Genomic DNA, 20,840 nt, shown 5'->3' on the forward strand with positions numbered 1-20,840 from the left:
CATTTTAACTACTGATTTTATCTACTGTTCTGATTTTACCTACTGTTTTTTTTAATCAATTTTAAATCATTCTTTTTATTTGTTTTTGTTTTTTAATGTCTCTGTAAAGCACTTTGAATCACCTTGTTGTTGAATTGTGCTATATAAATAAACTTGCCTCAAAACTCACTCTCTCTTTTTCTGCTCTCTCTCTTTCTCTCTCGCTGTCACTCCTAAAACTTCCCATGTTTTTATTTTTGGTCGTAAGCAGAGAGTGCTTGCTAGCACTGTCCTTAGATACGGTGGCCCCTAGAGACAAAGCATGTACAAACTCCAAAACACTTACAAATTCCAAATAGCACGCACAAACTCCAAAACACGTACAAAATCCAAAACACATGCAAACTCCAAAACACGTACAAAATCCAAAACACATACAAAATACAAAACACATGCAAACTCCAAAACACATGCAAACTCCAAAACACGTACAAAATCCAAAACACATGCAAACTCCAAATCACAACGGAAGTGCTCCAGGACGCTAGGGGCAGTGTTGAGCTCAATTTGCAAAATAAACGGCAAGTTTGTTGCAAACACATGGGCTGTATGGGACGGTCTAGTCTCCGTTGTGCTTCCCAGGTTGCCTAGCAACCATGATACTAACCGCTGGAAACGTGTCATACAGCTTTGTTTGACAGAAATTAAGGAGAACATATTTTGTTCATCTGTTTGTTTCTACAAGAGCTTTGTGTGATTTGATAAGTATCTGAGGCTGAGACCACAGGACAGTAAAACATGATTGTTGGGCTTCATTTCTGTACTGAACAGTCATTTAAGATTAGCTAGTAAATAACAATTAGCTAATATTGTTCATGAGACTAAAGTATCACTTTGGTAATGTAAATATAATATGGCCAATATTATAGTTATAGTCATTATTAGCTATTACAGCAGTGAACATGAACTCTGTGTCAAATACTGAGCCTCAGTACAGATTCAAGTTGTAGTTATTTACATGTCTTTTCACCTTAAATCTTCACTCAAAGACAAGTATATAGGAATGACTGCCAAATTTATTTGCCACTGAAGCAGAAGGATGGCATCTGAATAAAACCTCTCTTGACATGCCTAGATGACGTTAAAGCTTGGTTGGCTCTAAACTTTTTAAATTTGAATGAAAACAGATTTGCTGGTGTTTGGACCCAGTGGCTCCTGTGAGTCCTCTTCTTTTGATTTGGAACCCCTGGAAGTTTATTTTAAACCTGTTGTTACTGCCCTTGGTTTTAAGTTGGACCAGTCCAGTTTTTATCATTTAAAGCGACTGGCAAGAGTGAAATCTTTTCTTTCTAGGCAGCACTTTGAAACCGTGATCCATGCTTTTATTTCTTCCCCTGTGGACTACTGTAACGTACTTTATGTTGGGGTCAGTCAGTTGTTACTCTGACGTCTGCAGCTGGTTCAAAATGTATATTGACAGTGCATATAGAGGTGTATCATATATAAGAGACAAATGTTGTTCCTTTAGTATGTTGGCATTACTAAATTTGGCTCATTGCTTACATATATTTATAAAAAGAAAATGTACAAGCTGTGATAACCATTTCTGATAAAAATGAAGACTCATGTATTGAATATTCCTTTATTGGGTGAGGAAAATCAGACCATATCATAACTGCTTTAAAGTCATACCGAATAGATATCAGAGCCTTAAACAGGCTGACTTCTGCTAAATGGGTCAGAATATATAAAGCATATAAACAATTACAGCAATATGATGCAACAAACACAGCAGTGCTACTAATCCAAAATACTCAAAGCTTCATAGAACTGGAACAAACATTTATTTTTAGGTCCATTCTGCTGCTGATACATACTTTAGGTTTCTGAATATTAAACTTGTTGCTGCCTTTCATAGTGTGTAACTTGAAGGGCCCGAGTACTTTCTCCCACACTGAAATGATCAAATTATTTGAACATTACCTAATAAGACTGATTCAGGACAGACAATTAGTTATTTTAAACTTTCCTAGCAGTCCTTCACAAACAGGGAACAGTCTGTCTATTCTCTCCATCAGTCAGCTTCTGCTGGCTGCCCTCACACACTACTGAGTTTGTCCTGGTGGATCATCAGGGGTGCAAAGCCTCACAGATGATGTGCAGCAGTGTGTCCCTCAGTCTGTCTTCACTCTGGACACTTGCAGTTGTCACACCTGGAAATCAAGTGTGTGATAAGCTGCAGGATTCAAACACAAGCGTAACTTATAAATACATGTTCATACTTTTAATTACACAGAGAGAAAGAGTGCAGGACAGACAGGTGACAGTCTCAGGTGTATACACTGCTACAAAACAGCACAAGAGGAGGAGGATTTAGTGTTTGTGTTATTACGAGAGCTAAACAAGAAGAGTTCCCAGATAGTACAGTGGACACATGTGACTCCTGTGATTAAAGCATCTTTCTTTCAGCTTAACGAGTGAACCATCAGCTCGTTCAAACACACGTTTGAGTCACCTTGGCTCGACACCACCGAACAGAGGCCGCAATATAACATTAACAGTGCAGTGAATCCTGCTTGTGCCGTGATATTCAGGACTGCAAACCGAGCAGCATTCACTGACTTTCAGCTTGTTGTGTTTGTGGATATATGACTGACTTTAATTACCGTATTTTCACGACCATAAGGCGCACTTAAAAGTCTTAGATTTTCTTCAAAAAGTATGGCGCGCCCTATAGCGCAGTGCGCCCTGTGTGTTGTAAGGAGGACGTAGTAGAGAACACCATGAGAACGCTAAAGGGTGAAGTGTGGGCGTTGATCGTATATACCGGACATCGTTGTTTTAACAACCCTGAAAATGGCAAAGAGACACGCTTATGAAGCACAGTTTAAACTGAAGGCCATCAGCTATGCGGAGGAACATGGAAATCGAGCAGCGGCGAGAGAATTTAAGATTAACGTGTAGCCCAGGTATATTTTATGGGGCTAAGTTTTATTTCCAGTTGGATATATCTGAATAGTTCTCTTGTTCATTTTACTGTGTTGTAGTAGTAATAAGAAAGTGTGTTGAGGTGCTTTTACTTTGAAAGGGAGCGAGCGGAAGGAGAGAGCGGAGAGAGCGGAGGCAGCCACGAGAGGAGAGAGAAAAGCGTGCTCGAGATGCGGCTAGCGTCTACAGAGACTTTTTTTCCCAATGGACAGTGAGGATAAATCATCCCACGCCCACGGCTGAGTAACAGAGCGTGACTGTGAGGTGGTGCAGCCCGGACTGGTTTGCACTGTTGCCTCGAAATATCCCTAGTTAGCGGCGTGCTAACTTGGCTAATCGGAGTTAGCCATAAAGGTGGACTTCGCTGGACGTCACCTGACCTGCACGGAGTGGGAGGCTACTGACTGCCAAGGCGGGCTGATCAGGTTTGCTGCTTAAAAGGAGTAAGCGTGCAGCTCGGCGACCTAAGGGACGGACCTCTCGGTGTGCCGTGAGGGTATTGTGGACAAAAGACTAAGGTTTCCAGGTAGGAGCACCATTTTGTTTTCTTTTAGGACCGTTGGTTCCTACGCACCCTAGCATCGATCCAGGCCTGCACCGAGGGGACTTGGGAAACTGGGTGGTGAGTGAGTGAGTGAGTGAGAGAGAGAGAGTGTGGGGCCCATTACAGTAAAGAACTGTGTAACTGTTATTATTGTTATATTTTGTCATTGCAAGAGACTTTTTACTTTATTGATTTATTGGGTGTTTATCAATTCATTCAGTAAACCTGCTTGGTTTAAACATAAGATTTTGTGTCTAGTACTGTTTCTTATCTATAGTTCAAAGTAAGGTAAAAGTGTATCTGTGTGTTATACGTGTGTAAATCAGGGGAACTTGCACTGAGGGCAACTAAGTAAGTTTAAGATAACTAAAACTCAGGGCGTACCCGGCTATAGTGGAGTACACAGCCAGGGGCGCTACATAAAATGGAGGCACCGCTGGGATGTTTTGTTGTTTCAGTCTGAAGTTCCCAAGCACGTGTATTTTGAGATAAAAGCAGTAACTTTGATATTGTTTGGTCATGGATGTTCAAGCTATGCACTCTGAGTTGTTCGAGGAGCTTCAGGAATGGAGTCGTGGAGAGACCTTAGATGAGGCTCACACACTGATGGTGCTTACTCCCGAAGGAGTGGCGATAGACCAAATAGAACACACTCTGGAGAGTGTTAAAGCTTTGGGTCGAGTGCGGGTCAGAGGCCGGAGATACAACAAAGCGCTTGATAGGCTAACTGTCCTGTGTGAAACCAAAGAGAAAGTAGATGCCGCAAGAATCCCACCTGAAGTGTACCCTACGGGGGCTAGTGAGCCGTGGCCCATCATAGTGACAGCTGAAGCTTCGCCTCGTGAGGATTTTTCCCAGAGTAAATCGAAACGCGGGGCAGAGGCACAGGAGAATGGTAACTCTGCAGAGTCGATAATCCGTGCTGTGGGCGATTTGTTGGCAAAGCTGGAGAGACCCTCCAGTGAAGGCAGTAGTTATCGTAGACTCAGAATGTTCTCAGGCACAATACCAACACCGGTTGGAGAAGAGACATTCGAACAGTGGCTTGAACAAGCACACCTAATGGTGGAGGAGAGTGACAGTTCTGCTAAAGAAAAGAGGCGCAGAATCATTGAGAGTCTTAAAGGTCCAGCACTAGCGGTGGTGAAAGCTGTGAGGACAGCTGATCCTGATATTAGCCCAGAACAATGTCTAGAAGCTGTTACAAAAGCTTTTGGCAGTGCTGAGACGGGTGAGGATTTGTACTTTGCTTTTCGGTTACTACAACAGCAACCGCAGGAAAAACTATCCGACTTTCTGAGGCGATTAGAGCAGTCGCTGAGCAGGGTAGTGAGTTGTGGTGGAATTGAAGCCCACCGTGTTGATAGGGCCCGAGTAGAACAGCTCCTTAGGGGTGCCGTGTACTACGACATGATGTTAGTGCAACTCAAGCTGAGAGACAGGAAAGAAACCCCACCCAGTTTTGTAGAGCTCTTAAGTGAGATCAGAAGTGAGGAGGAGTATGAAGCCTCCCGGGCTAAATTGCATCTGGTAGCACACAAAGTCCAAGCACAATCAGAACAGGATAACAGACAGATTGAAATTCAGAATCTGAAAACTGAGATTCGAGAACTGAAGTCTATGGTCTCATCTGTGGTAAACCAGTCATGCCCCGCACCAAGAGAAGTTGCAGAGCCTCTTCCAACAAGCAAGACTGACGGTGTAGAGGGTTCAGCAGATGGCGAAGTGGTTGCACTGAGAAAACGGGTTAAAAGGTTGCAGCAGAAGCTGGACGCCAGAGAGCAAAGGTCTGTTGTGTCCTCTCCAGTTTTGAGAGTGGAGCCGTCCAGGTCTGATCTGAACTCTGCACGGACAGGTAGCACCAGTGATAAAGAAAGCAACTTTTGTTACCGCTGCGGAGAAAATGGGCATTTTGCTAGTAAGTGTGGAAATGCCGCAAACCAGGCCAAGGTTATCCAGAGGTTCATTCAGTCACGGAAAAAGCCCAAACGACGGGAATCATATCCCAAACCCCCTGATGCAGGTGATACTGTGTGTACAGTTAAGAAGAGTGAAGTAGTCATGCTAGAGGACAGAGGGATCCCTAAAGGTTTGATAGGTCCATCTAATGTAAAGCAAGTCAGAGTGAATGGTGAACCATGCAATGCTTTGTTAGACAGTGGGTCAAGAGTAACCATCATTTTTGAGAGCTGGTATAAGGAGCACTTGTCAGGTGTCCCAATTTACCCAATTTCAGGTCTGGCCATCTGGGGTTTGAGTGATTCTAGTTACCCTTATCTCGGCTATGTCATTGTGGATGTGGAATTTCCTGAGCAAGTCAAAGGAGGTCACGAGACCATTTCGGTCTTAGCTTTGGTCTGTCCCAACTCCAGAGGTCCGGACCAGACCCCCATGATCATAGGCACCAATGCCTCCCTTTTCCAGAGATTGGCCACCTTGTGCCAGGACACCGTAGGCGTGAGTAGCGTGCAGACTGTAAGCCAAACAGTTGGAGTTTTAACCCCACCAGCCCCTGTGGAGATCCCTGTAGAGGATGAGGGTGGAGTAGGCTGGGTGAAGTGGGTTGGGCCCAGCTCCCTGTCACTCCCGGCCGGTCAAAGCTGTCATGCTATATGCCGGGTGGAGCTAGAAGAACCACTCAGCAAAGGCATATTAATGGTGGAAGCATCCCCAACCATTCCGTTGCCAGCTGGCGTGCTGCTGCAGCCCATGGTGTTGCCTAGCTCTGCGTTGGAGGTAGACCATTTTGTTGTGGCAGTGCAGAATCAGTCTTCCCGGGATATCGTTCTCCCAGAAGGGACCGTTATGGGTCAGTTGTGTACGGTTGATACTGTAACTGCAGCAGTTGAAGTCTGTTCAAAAAAGGGGAAAGATCATAGAGAGCTAGATCCCCTTCTCATAAATTTTGGCGACTCACCTTTGCCAAATGAATGGAAAGAGCGGCTCCGACAGAAGTTGTCCAAGAGGGCTAATGTGTTTTCCCTCAGTGAGTGGGATGTTGGTCTGGCAAAGGGGGTAGAGCATCACATTCGGATGTCAGACTCCAGACCATTCCGAACGGTCACGGCGTCTTGCACCAGCTGACATTGACGATGTGCGTAGACACATACAAGACCTATTGCAAGCTGGCATTATCAAGGAATCTCGCAGTCCTTATGCCTCTCCCATTGTCATTGCCAGAAAGAAAAATGGCAGCATCAGGATGTGCATTGACTATCGAACACTAAACCGCCGAACCATTCCTGATCAGTACACCACTCCCCGCATCGACGATGCACTTGATTGTTTGTCAGGGAGTAAGTGGTTCTCTGTCCTGGACCTTCGCAGTGGCTATTACCAGATACCCATGGCGGAGGAGGACAAAGAAAAGACCGCGTTCATTTGTCCGTTGGGTTTCTATCAGTTTGAGAGAATGCCCCAAGGTATCACAGGGGCACCCGCCACTTTCCAGAGATTGATGGAGAAGGCAGTAGGGGACATGAACCTCCTGCAGGTACTAGTGTACCTCGATGACTTAATAGTCTTTGGCAGGTCGCTGGAGGAACATGAGGAGCGACTTTTGAAGGTGCTAGACAGACTGGAAGAAGTGGGATTAAAACTCTCATTGGATAAGTGCCAGTTCTGTCAGCCGAAAGTGAAGTATGTGGGGCACATTGTGTCTGCAGAGGGTGTTGCCCCCGATCCGAGTAAAGTAGAAGCAGTTACTAAATGGCCGGTGCCCACAGATTTGAAATCCCTGCGATCTTTCCTGGGGTTCTGCGGCTACTATCGCCGTTTCATAGCTAACTATGCTTCCATTGTAAGGCCACTCACTGAACTCACTAAAGGCTATGCCCCTACGCAGCGCAGTAAGAAAGGCCAGGCAGGACAAGGAAAGACCTACTTGAAGGAATCAGAGCCCTTTGGGAGTAGATGGGATCAGTCGTGTGTTGATGCTTTTCACCACATCATTCAGTGTCTGACCACTGCCCCTGTGCTAGCCTTTGCCGATGTAAACAAGCCATACACCCTTCATGTGGATGCCAGTCTGAAAGGTCTTGGGGCCGTGTTGTACCAAGAGCACCCCCAGGGGCTGCGGCCCGTGGCTTTTGCCAGCCGGAAATTGAGCTGCCCCGAACAGCGGTATCCAGTGCACCAGTTAGAGTTCCTGGCTTTGAAATGGGCCGTCGTGGACAAATTCCATGACTATTTGTATGGTGCAAAGTTTACTGTGCGCACTGATAACAATCCGCTGACGTATGTCCTTACCACTGCAAAGCTAAATGCAACAGGGCACCGATGGCTCGCGGCTCTAGCTAGTTATGACTTTAATCTTCAGTATCGGTCTGGCAAGACTAATATAGATGCTGATTTGTTATCAAGAAACATGGTTGATGACTTGAAGGAGACAGAATGGGATCAGGTCTCTCAAAGTGGCGTAAAGTCTATTTGTAAGAAAATATGCCTGGATGATGCAACTGAGACCAATGCGAGATACATCGATCAGTTGGGGGCACCTCCCGAGTGTGTTCCAGCTGTGTATGCTACTCAGTTAAGTCTGTCAGCAGTAGGGCAGGTGTCAAGGCCAGAGTTGCGACAAGCTCAAAGAACAGACCATGCCCTAGGCAGAGTGATCGATGCGCTGAACACTGGTACTTGGCCAAAAGGTATCCATTCTGACCCAGAGTTTGTGTTAATGAGGCGGGAGGCCAGCAAACTTGTCATGAGAGATGGGTTACTTTACAGGACAACCCGAAAGCAGTCCGGGGATGAGCTGTACCAGCTTGTGTTACCTTCTCAATACAGAGAACAGGTATTGCGGTCTACTCATGATGACATGGGACATTTAGGAATAGAAAGAGCCACTGACCTTCTGAGAGATCGGTTTTATTGGCCAAAAATGGCAAATGACGTGGAGCAGTATGTCAAAAACTGTGGGGTATGTGTCACCCATAAAACACCCTACAAGAGAGCAGCCTTTTTGCACCAGATGAGCAGCAAGGGTCCCATGGACTTGGTTTGCATGGATTTTCTGTCTATGGAGCCAGACTCCAAGGGGATAGGTAATGTCTTAGTGGTAACTGACCATTTTACCCGGTACGCACAGGCTTTCCCCACCAAAAACCAAAAAGCCACCACGGTTGCCAAAGTGTTGGTGGACAAATATTTTGTGCACTATGGATTGCCTGCCAGGATACATTCTGACCAAGGACGAGACTTCGAGAGCCGATTAATCCGTGAGCTCTTGCGGTCATTGGGTATACGGAAGTCTCGGACAACTCCCTATCACCCCCAGGGGGATCCGCAACCCGAGAGATTCAATCGAACCTTGTTGTCAATGTTAGCGACACTAGAGGATGAGAAGAAGCAAACTTGGAGTCAACATGTAGGGTCGCTAGTTCATGCCTATAATAGCACAAAGAGCGATGCCACAGGGTATTCTCCCTATTTTTTGATGTTTGGGAGGGAGGCTAGGCTTCCCGTGGATGTTTGTTTTGGAGCATCTCCTGATGGAGCGGAGGAGAAGACTCATTCACAGTATGTGACGAATTTGAAACAGGAGTTGCAGAGAGCTTATCAGTTAGCCAATGAAGCTGCTGATAAGGTACACAAGAGAAACAAAAGAGCTTTTGATCGACGAGTCAGTTACCAAGCCTTGGAAGTGGGAGACAGGGTACTCCTTAAGAATCTGGGGTTGAAGGGGAAACATAAGTTGGAAAGCAAATGGAACGCTGTAACACATGTGATTGTGGGAAAACTGCCCAACCTAACGGTGTATAGGGTGAAGCCACAAACGGGTCAAGGTAGTGTGAGAACCCTACACAGAGATCATTTGTTACCGATTGGGACAGAAGTGAGACTGCCAGAAGGCATGGCCAGAGATGAAGTGCCAGCGAGACCACAGACTCGCAGGATGGGAAAAGGAAAAGAGAGGGTAGAAAGCAGAGACGTGAGTCAAGACACTGGGGAGTCGACTGGATCGTCAGATGTAGAATACGAGAGGCCACATGCCTGGTACAGAGACTGTGTGGAGAAAGTGTTGAGGGAGGAGTCATTTAGTGACAATTCTCCATTGGCATCGGAGGATGACGCTCAAGCTATGTTTCTATCTGAGGGCAATGCCGAAGAGTCTCAGGAGGAAGCAGATGACATTGGTGATGTAAAGAACACCGATACAGAGTCAGAAGAGGAGAAGGAAAGACGTCTCTCAAAGAGGTCTAGGGGAAGACGGAGTATTGGGAAAGAGGTCAGCAAATGCCTTAGGTCAGGGACGACTGGGAAGAGAAGAATAAAGCCAGTTTTGAGACTGTCCTACGATGAACCAGGGAAGGCTAGTGACCAACCTATTACTATTGTTCACAGAGGGGTTGTGATAAAGTTGGGGAATGCGTAAATGGAGAAAAAAAAAAAAAAAAAAAGTGAAGTTCTAAGAGTGTCTGTTATACATTCAAGATGTGTGGAGTTTTGTTTTCAGTCGCCTTGGGAGATGTCTGATGAGGACATCCAGACGATTAGAAGGGGGAGGATGTAGCCCAGGTATATTTTATGGGGCTAAGTTTTATTTCCAGTTGGATATATCTGAATAGTTCTCTTGTTCATTTTACTGTGTTGTAGTAGTAATAAGAAAGTGTGTTGAGGTGCTTTTACTTTGAAAGGGAGCGAGCGGAAGGAGAGAGCGGAGGCAGCCACGAGAGGAGAGAGAAAAGCGTGCTCGAGATGCGGCTAGCGTCTACAGAGACTTTTTTTTCCCCCCCCCCAATGGACAGTGAGGATAAATCATCCTACGCCCACGGCTGAGTAACAGAGCGTGACTGTGAGGTGGTGCAGCCCGGACTGGTTTGCACTGTTGCCTCGAAATATCCCTAGTTAGCGGCGTGCTAACTTGGCTAATTGGAGTTAGCCATAAAGGTGGACTTCGCTGGACGTCACCTGACCTGCACGGAGTGGGAGGCTACTGACTGCCAAGGCGGGCTGATCAGGTTTGCTGCTTAAAAGGAGTAAGCGTGCAGCTCGGCGACCTAAGGGACGGACCTCTCGGTGTGCCGTGAGGGTATTGTGGACAAAAGACTAAGGTTTCCAGGTAGGAGCACCATTTTGTTTTCTTTTAGGACCGTTGGTTCCTACGCACCCTAGCATCGATCCAGGCCTGCACCGAGGGGACTTGGGAAACTGGGTGGTGAGTGAGTGAGTGAGTGAGAGAGAGAGAGTGTGTGGGGCCCATTACAGTAAAGAACTGTGTAACTGTTATTATTGTTATATTTTGTCATTGCAAGAGACTTTTTACTTTATTGATTTATTGGGTGTTTATCAATTCATTCAGTAAACCTGCTTGGTTTAAAGACTCGAAAGGACTTGAAATTCAAAATTTCAGACTTGTGACTTTACTCGGACTTTTACACCAGTGACTTGAGACTCGACTCTGACTTGCCTGACATGACTTGAGACTTGACTTGAGACTTGAGGATAAAGACTTGAGACTTACTTGAGACTTGCAAAACAATGACTTGGTCCCACCTCTGATTGTTATAAAGTTAAGTCACCACTAGCAGACATGAAGTTGCTGGTGGTGACTTAACGGACTTGTTAGGATTCTAGGAAATATATTTACTTTGAATTTGACACTGAATTTTGTCCCAATCAGGTACAGTCATTTACAATAGTGTGACATGATGCTGATTTGTCTTTACCATCTCTGTACAGTCCAATCCAGACTGGGAAGTCCTCCTTCTTGACATGTGAATTTATGTCACCAATATCTGTGAATTTCGCCAAAAGTTAGTGGACTCACTGCATATTAGAATTCTGAGTTTGGTCAAGACAATGGTATCAGAGAGAGATCAGTGCTTTGCCACATAGAAAACTATATGCAAATTGTCTAAACACAAGCAAATTAAGTAAGACTCACAGTGCACAACAGTCAGTGTGCATCATTAAGGAACACAGAAACAATAATCCACTCTAAAGGTTCATACAGAATCCTGCTGATAACAGATGAATGCACCAGAAATATCAGTGTGACAGACTGTGAATACTGCCCATTTATATGCTTTAAAAGCCCTGAAAATCAGTTTTAAAGAAAGTTAGTATTTATTATGAGTTTAAAGTTATAAAAGATAAAATTTCAGTTTTGATTACCTCAGTGACAAAAACTAAAAAGGCTTCATCATGGCTGTGTAAGTATGGATACATTTGAAGTGTGCCAGCACTATTAGAAAAACTGACTGTTAAAATTTTTGAGTTTTTTGTTTAAAAGAAAAATCAGTAAAATGTTTCCAGAACAGTCTCACTTTACCTTTTGCTGTTGTAATTTACGTAACCGCATCGCTGACCCCAGTCTGGCTCGCCATAATCCCAGGCATTAAAGTTGAGGTTTTCTCCATTTGGCCAAGTCCAGCCATCTAATGCCTGATTCGCATCTGTTTCTCTGTGCAGACCAATCCATGAGTTATATATGCTCATGTCCTGTTGTTCTATATCTGACTGCCAGTAGACAGTGGCCAAGTCATTGTCTCCATTCCAGCTATTGGGATAAAGAGTTTTATTTACACTTTGATTAAAAAAAAATACAAACAACTGAGCTTTGTTCAGTCACTTAAATAGTCTGGTTCTTATATAGCACTTTTCTACTCTATAGCACTAAGCTTTTAGTGCTGTCTCACTAACATTCATACACATTCATTGGATTAATATCTTGCCCAAGGATACTTGGCATGCAGAATGGAGCAGCGTAGGATCGAACCACCACACTTCCGGTTAGTAGGTGACTTGCTTTACCACCTGAGCTACAGCCACCCCGTAAATACGAACATACATATGAACATACTGAACATACACCATACACTAAACTACAGTTTTAGAATACCTCAATTTTTCCAGGTATTTATAACAATTCAAGTCGTTCAAGCCCAATAAATAGCTTGAAATGGTACAAAGTTAAGTGGTGAACAGCCAGAGGTTAAAAAAAGGAAGGTTCCCCAAAACAGTAAAATAATGTACATTCAGAATAATACAAAAGGGCTACTGGGCTACTGCAGATTGGAAGAAGGTATTATGGACTGATGAATCAACATTTGCATCACACAGGATCTTTGTACGCCGTGGAGTAGGTGAAAGGATGGTTCCACAGTGTGTGCATGTCAAACATAGAGGAGGGAGTGTGATGGTCTGGGGCTGTTTGCTGGATCCAGGGTCAGTGACTTGTACAGAGTGAGAGCTACCCTGAACCAAAACAGCTACCACAGTATTCTGCAGCTCCATGCAGTACCCTCTGCTTGGTCAGGGGTTCATCCTACAGCAAGATGATGACCCAAAACATAAGTTTTGTGCCAGAACTACCTCGGGAAACACGAACAAGGTGGTGAGCTTGGAAACATGGAGTGTCCAGCACAGTCTCCAGAGCTGGTTTGGGATGAACTGGACAGAAGAGTGAAAGCAAAGCAACCTACAAGGTCCACATTTATGGGAACATCTGCAGCAGACATGGGAGAATATTTGATTTCTATTGTAGAAAGAATGCCACGGCTGTGTTCAGCTGTTATATCTGCCAAAGACTCTGATGAGTCAGAAGTTTAGAATACACTTTGGTCTATAATTTGATTTTTTTTTAACTCCAATTGCTTATTTGTACTATACAGTTTAATTTCAGAGTGCAGTGAGACATTAAACTGCACAATTTCCAATATAATATAATATAATATAATATAATATAATATAATATAATATAATATAATATAATATAATATAATATAATATAATATAATATATCAAAGGACCCCTACCTCCTGCAGTAGCTTCGGGCCTCTTGCCAGGTGTAATGAATGTCTCTGTACCTGTAACGTCTTGACACCACTGATCCTAGTCCAGACACAGTGCTGCTGAAGTAGAGGAAGAAGAGTCCAACAAAACTGCTCTTCATTACTGTCATCACCAGATTTCTGATGCACAGAGAAAGCATCATGTTAAACCATCATGTGTTGCTTTATATAGTAAGAGGAAAGCAACATTTTTTTAAATGAAAAAGAATATTAAAGATACATTGTGATCAACTTGTTATCAAATTATTAAAAAGATAAAGGACTAATGGATACAGGCAGAGCATTCCTGATCAACTTAATGGATGCTCTGAGCAGAGGTAGAAGTGTTACCTGTTCTGATGCATCCCGGGCTGTTGGATTAGTCGACAGCATTCAGCTAGATGTCTCACTACTTTGGGTTTCATAGATCAGACTAATTATTTAACTGGCAGATTCAAACTATCAACTGCCTGGCATGGCATCTCCAGAAGAAATTTGCCTGATGGCAAATGAAGTGAACATTTACATACAGCGTTAAGGAAAGGAGAAGCATTTTTCCTGAGAGATCCTGGAGGCCAGAGGCAGCTTAAACTGCTCCCACTTGTGCTGTTTGTTGCCACCTTGAGTGACACATCCCTGAGTCACATATCAATAAAACATCAGAAAGCATATGTCTGTTAGTAATTTTTAAACAGATAAAGCAAGGCAAAGTTAAAAAATGAGAATAAAGTGATTTTAGGCAGGTTTGGTTTTATAAATACTTTGGAATATGAAACACATGGAAAAGGCAAATTTATTAGTCTGAATGAGTCATGATATCAGAAACATTCTTTGGTTTTTTGGTTGTTGTTTTTTTCCATATTACAGCTGCACATAAAAACGGCAGAATGGTAGCACTGTAGAGCAAAGTTAAGAAGACCAAGAAGTTGTCATTTTGTTTGTGCATCATGGTGGATTAGCACACAATAAGAACAGTATGCAAAAACACTGAGCAGGCAAACTACTAGCACCTGACATCCAGCACGCACACAGCAGAGCTGTTGGTGGAGAGATGTTTCAGAGATGTTGGTGTACACAAAAAACTTTAAAGGATGTGTAAGCTGGTGTACAATCAAGTACACTGATATTTAAGAGTACTAAAAAAAAAGATGCATCATATTTGGTCAATGCTTAATATTCAATTCTGTTTCTTGACAGAAGCTAGATAGTCACACATGAGAGCGCTGTCTATATGTAGTTACAAAGGTTAGCCTCTGTCCAAACTTTAGCCCCAGATTTCAGAAAATTCAAGAGATTGTGACAGAATGACATTCAGAAGTTGAAAGACAATATTTATATTTATATACTCATGATTAGTTGGCATTGCTGCTTGCCATTACATGACCACTGTTGGTTTTTCATTAAAGTTTGGGACTTTTGGAGGATAGACCTTTGAACATTCCCATGACAGCTGCAGGAACTAAGGCACTGAAATGCAGTAGTTTTAATATTTTACCACAACACCAGGAAGGTGTCACACTTTTTTTTTTTTAGTTTTGAGAGAGACCATTGCAATGACCCACACATACTGGCAAAATCTAGCACAAAGAAAAGAAATATAGGTGAGAGAGAACCCTGAACACTTAACAAATTAATGTTTTATTGTTTGACCACTTTGAACTGAACATCAGAGGTTATGTGAGATTATAATCTGAGATCTCTTCATATGTTAACTTATTCTGGCTGTATCATGTATGTGAAGATAAATACAGTGAGCTGGGGTTCAACAGAAAAATGGGAAATAGGACTTGTGTAATACCTTCCTACTCAGTTAAGCACTCGAAGCATTTTCTACAGCAAGTGTCACTCACCCAGTCATACATCCTAACATTCACACAACAGTTGCACTATGATGGATGCATTAGGGGTAACTTGGGATTCAGTTTCTTGGCCAAAAGAACCGTTATAACACAGAACAAAGGAGTCAGGGATTGATCCACAGGCCTGAGACACGACCACCCAAATAAGGCCCAATGCTTGTTGGTCTGTGTTTCCTAGTCTGGTAAATTGCCGGTTCCTGGTAGGGTGTGCCAAAGACTCCCAAGTGTTTAAAAGTCAAATGAGTTAAAGCAAACCAATTTACTTAAAAAGGAAATTTCTATGACGATTGTGCAGTTTCATTTGTCCACTGAAGCCCAGTGGAAACAAACCAACATCAAAAGCCAGTAAAAGTCAGAGCCTAAATCAACATGTGCCTCTTGCCTACTACTATTTGCATGACAAGCGTCTCACAGCGTGAGGGGAGAAGCCCTCTCTGAGGTACAGCTCATCTGCAGCCTGCAGAGATGCTGCTCACTGAACCAAGCCAGCAGATAAAAAAAACTTAACTTAAGCTGCTTTATGATTATAGCTGTTGGTAAAAATTATTGGAAAAATTGTGAATGTGAATTGCTAATACTAGAAATTTGATTTTACTGTAATTGTTCTGTCTTAATTTAATCTTTCAGATTGAATTAGTGTCACTCACTATACATTTAATAATATGGGGCTGATCTGATCTGCTCATTAATTCTGACCTTGGCAACATCTGGTACATTTTAATGTGATAACAAAGTGGAATCAGTTTTATTTTATCTCACATTTTGGGTTCTTGTGTTTTCCTTGTGTTTTCCTTAATCAAAAGAACAATGAACTAGCCAAAAATTGTGTACATAAATATGGACTTTTGTTTTTTGAGCAAGTATGATGAAAACAATGGGTCTTTTTTGCAAATATTTTTATTGAAAAAAGAAAACAACACAGTACTTGCAGGTACCGAAATACAATAAACCTTTCTTCATTTTTCTAAGTAAATATGCTTATATATATGTAAAAAAAAAAAAACAACTAAACAAAAACACACTCTAAAACAAAGAAGCCCCCCCCCCCCCCCCCCCCCCCCCCCCAGTCCCACAAAGATCAACACAACCATCAAACATATTACAGGAATATAACAGTGACAGAAGTACATTTAAACAGGCAATACCTCTAGCCTAGTAAAATAAGAAATAAAGGGTTGCCACTTGTGGAAAAATTTGGCTGTGCAACCTCTCAACGTATATTAAAAACATGACATCTTTAAGCCACCGGGAAACAGTAGGATACTTAACAGACTTCCAATGCAATGTGAAGGCTATAATATCCTTTTGTGTAGAATCAAGTGTAAGTGAGCGATCAGGAATCCCGAATACAGCAATCAGAGGTCAAGGATGAAGAGTTACCCCAAGAACAGTTGACATAATAGCAAAATACCCTGTCCAGAAACCTTCTAGCTCAGGACACAGAAAAAACATGTGGCTAAGGTGACAAGGAGAGCCATGGCATTTATCACATTTATTTTCCACTTCTGGATACAATTCTGAAAGTCTAGACTTAGAGAAATGTGCCCTGTGTATGACCTTAAATTGAATAAGTCCAAGACGAGCACAGGACGTGGAAGATCATACCGTCGCCATAGCCTGTTCCCAAGACTCCTCATGTATTTGAATTCCTAGTTCTCCTTCCCATGTACACTTAAGCTTAATATTAGAGTGGTTACTAAAAGACAGGATAGTATCATAGAGTTTCGAAACGGTTCCTCTGTGATGAGGAATAAATGATAACGTAGTTTCCCACTGCTGTTCTGGAGGTAAAGAGGGTAAATTTGGGAAACACTTGGCAACAAAATTTCGAATTTGAAAATAGCAAAACAAATGGGTAATAGGGAGATTATAACGAGAAGACAAATTGGGAAAACTATCCAAAACACCATCCACATATAAATGTTTGAACTGTTTTATACTCTTGTCACACCACACTGAGAATGTCGAGTCCAAAAGTGAAGGGGGAAACAAATGGTTGTCGCTTAGAGGACCTAAGGAAGATGGCATTACAAAATTAAAGTGACGTCTAAACTGAAACCAGATTTTGAGTGTGTTAATATCCCCCTGATTATCAGTATACAGAGAGGGTTTTACGGGTAAAGAGGAATAGAGCAAAGCTGGTAAAGAAGAGCCCTTACATGATGATAGCTCCAATTTACACCACAAGGAACCAGAAGATTTTAGCCAGTAGCAAAGTTTATGGATGTGAGTGGCCCAGTAGTAAGCTAGAAAATTAGGCAATGCAAGTCCTCCACTAAATCTGCATCACTGCACTAAAGTTTTAGAAACCCTAGGTGGCTTCCCTCCCCAAATGAAAGAACCAATAATCTTGTCCAGTGAAACAAAAAAATGTTTTGGCAAAAATAAGGGAATTGACTGAAATAAAAATAAACATTTTGGTAAGATGTTCATTTTAACAACATTAATCTTACCGATTAAAGAAAGGGGGGGATTACCCCATCTTTGAATATCAGATGTAATCCTTGATATAAGAGGAGACAAATTTGTTGATTTAAGGCCAGATAGAGAGCGAGTCACGTTAATCCCTAAGTACTTAAACCCAGATGGACTGAGACGAAAGGGTAGATCGGACTGTTGAAGTTGACGTGTGTCAGGGTTCCTGGGTCGTTGACCCAGTGCTTTCAGTTTTGTCATGTTTAGTTTATGTTGCCACATCAATGTTCTCACTTCCTGCTTTTCCTGTGTCAGCTCGTCTCCTGTGTCGTTAGCCAGATCATGTTCAGCTGTGTACCTCCTATGTTCAGTTCCGTCAGTCAGTCGTTCATTCAGTCAGTCGTTCATTCAGTCAGTCAGTCGTTCAGCCAGCCATTTCCTGCTTTTGTCTTGTTCGTTCACTCCGTCTGCAATACACACCAACCTTCACCTACCTGTGAGTCCAGCGTTTGGGTCCTCCTTCCCTCATCCACACTGCAACCCCTGACAATGTGCTGCCGTATTAACAGGAAAATAAATTGAATTTATAACCTGAAAACGAGCTGAAGTTCTCCAGAATACTTAGAACAGCAGGGATGGAGCGTGCAGGGTCAGTCATATATAATAACAAGACATCCGCATACAATGATACTTTATGTGCAATTCCATTACGGATGATTCCCCTAAATACAGAAGAAGATCTCAATGTAATAGACAGAGGCTCGATGGCAATGGCAAAGAGTAAAGGTGACAGAGGGAAACCTTGACGACAACCGCGACCCACCGCAAAATAATCAGAGTAAACATCATTAGTATGAACACTGGCTTTAGGGGACGAATAAAGAAGCCGAATCCAAGAAATAAATTTATCGCCAAAACCAAATTTCTCTAAAACTGCAAACAAGTACTCCCACTCCACCCTATCGAAAGCAGAGGATATGAAACAGAATCACTTTGATTGAAGGACAAGAACTCCTCAATAGAGCTTGAAATAAATTCACAACATTTTTTATCCGCCAAAAGGAGAGAGTTAAATCTCCAAAGTGGAGGGCTACGTTTATAGGTAGAAAGTTGAACACCCAATAGCAGAGGTGAATGGTCAGATATTACAATACCAGAATAGTCGGAAGAATTAACACACGAATTAAGAGTTCTGTCGATGAAAAAATAATCAATCCTGGAATAAGAATGATGGACCTGGGAGAAAAACGAAAATTTTTTGATTGAAGGGTTGCGAAATCTCCATGGATCAACAAGATCATTCTGTTTCATAAAATCTGAGAATGTTTTAGACATAGATGATGGAGTCAAATAACGAGGACTAGATCGATCCAAGATTGGGTCAAAAACACAATTCAGATCTCCACCAAGGATAAGCAAATGAGTATTCAGAAAGGGGATGTTACTCAGCAATCTATTAGCGAATTCAGAATCATCAAAATTCGGGGCATATACATTTACCAACAAAACCTTTTTCTGCATTAGGGTACCAGCAACAAATGGGACAGCCCCCCCCCCCCGAACACAAATACACCCCAAGTCTCCACAGAACAGAACAAAGGAGACAGCAGTGAACCCCAAAGTAGCAAAAACGATTCACCAAAGTGACTGGACTAATTGGAGTCCGAATAAAAATAAAAGCGGGAGAGGAAAAAAAAAAACAACCTCTCGCCAACTTCTCTACTGTATAACAGCGTGTGCGGGTTTTTGTTTGTTTGTTTGTTTTTTTAAAAAAAAGGTCAACCAAACAACCAGAAAAAAAAAAAAAACAAAAACAAAAAAAACCCAGTCCTGTGCAAATCAATGCAGCAAGCTCGGAGAAGATTGTGCTGGACTGGTCCGAAGTTCAAGAGTATATTATATGATTCAGTTTCATTATATAACAATGAAAATAAAAGGAACCAGCACACCAACAGTACAATAACTAGCACAACGGCCTAAGTAAACAATGCACAGGTGGTGTTAAACCTAACGAGAGCGTGAACTCTTAGCAGCATTACAGCATCAAACTGAGGGGCTATTGAGGCTCACCCAGAGATCAAAGTTTTGACATAATCACTGGCCTCCTCTGCTGAAACAAAGTCCTTCTCGACACCCTTATATGTGATGCAGAGTCGCGCTGGATGAAGCAGGCCATACCGAACACCTTCAATGCCACAGAGTTGCTGCCTGACCGTGTTGAATGCAGCACGAGCCCGTGCCACCCTGGCGGTGTAGTCAGGGAAGACTGAGATGGTCTCCAACTTTAATCTGTCGGCGTTCTCTAGCACGTTGTAAAATGTGAATACAGTCAGCAATTTCTGCTTTGAATGTTTCACTGTTCCACGAAGCCTCGCTTTGCCCGTCTCTACATGAAGCCAGTTTCTCTAGCTCAGAAAGGCCAGAAGCAGAAAGAGTTCACAAACAAGGTTTTAGGTGTTTTCCAGCTAATGTAAGGTTTGGATATGTTGAACGTCCTTTGTAGTTTACCCCTCAGCACTGAAGTTTTTAACAGTATTTATTTCTGTTGTGGATGGACTACTCCAGCTTTCGGCCCTAGACCAGCACAGCATCTGCTGTTACTGCTAGAATGTTTTATATTTTTGGAACAAATTTTAAGTTTGATAAGTTTGTGTATTTATTTAACAATCTGTGGAACTGAGTTCACAAAGAATGATATGAAAGATTGTTTCAGTAGTTACATAGAGCTATGGTTATTAGCAACAACTGTTATTCACATGAATCCTATGAATCCTACTGCTCATTCAAAAAGGTCACACGGTGTAACTGTCTGATAAAATGCTGATTGTCAACCTTTTACATTTGTGGAAAAAGTTTCCTAAATATTCTAAAAGTAGTAAGACTGCACTATAGGGACATTTTGTAAAAAATAAACTTTTACTTACAGACCTTATTACAGCTTTTTAACCATACTTCAGACTGTAAAGAATCATTGAGTCATTTAAGTGTACACCTCTTTAATGTTGCAGCTGGAGGCTAATTCACTGTAGGCTATTCATGCTGTGATTTATTGACTGATCTATGTTTCATATTAACCAAATTCTGCTGGTTAGTAATCTAATTAAGACTTTAAATTCAGTACAAAGTAAAATATTTGCCTTCAAAATATAATGTATGTTTTTATGAAAAATCTAAATGACTATGAAAGAGCTGATAATACAAATATCAGTAGCTTTGGGTTCAGCTGTTGTCTTCAGCATTTATTTAGTTTAACTATTAGGAGGTTAGTTTTGTATACTAGCG

The 20,840-nt window shown here is 42.3% G+C and overlaps 1 protein-coding gene across 1 annotated transcript; it reads right to left on the reverse strand.

Moving 5' to 3' along the window:
* Positions 1–1,607: 1,607 nt before the first annotated feature.
* Positions 1,608–13,697, reverse strand: LOC147339468 (C-type lectin lectoxin-Thr1-like). The gene is made up of 4 exons (XM_086299562.1): positions 13,636–13,697; positions 13,270–13,425; positions 11,784–12,011; positions 1,608–2,192 (listed from the first exon to the last, which is right to left on the reverse strand). Exons 1-4 carry the CDS (start codon positions 13,647–13,649, stop codon positions 2,165–2,167), a joined length of 426 nt encoding a protein of 141 aa, XP_086155688.1. The 5' UTR covers positions 13,650–13,697; the 3' UTR covers positions 1,608–2,164.
* Positions 13,698–20,840: the final 7,143 nt, after the last annotated feature.

The sequence above is a fragment of the Aulonocara sp. 'chitande type north' Nkhata Bay genome, linkage group LG1 (genome assembly GCF_057382095.1).
Source record: "Aulonocara sp. 'chitande type north' Nkhata Bay isolate Kocher_YH1m ecotype deep benthic linkage group LG1, A_spYH_male_GT1.1, whole genome shotgun sequence".
Taxonomy (NCBI): domain Eukaryota; kingdom Metazoa; phylum Chordata; class Actinopteri; order Cichliformes; family Cichlidae; genus Aulonocara; species Aulonocara sp. 'chitande type north' Nkhata Bay.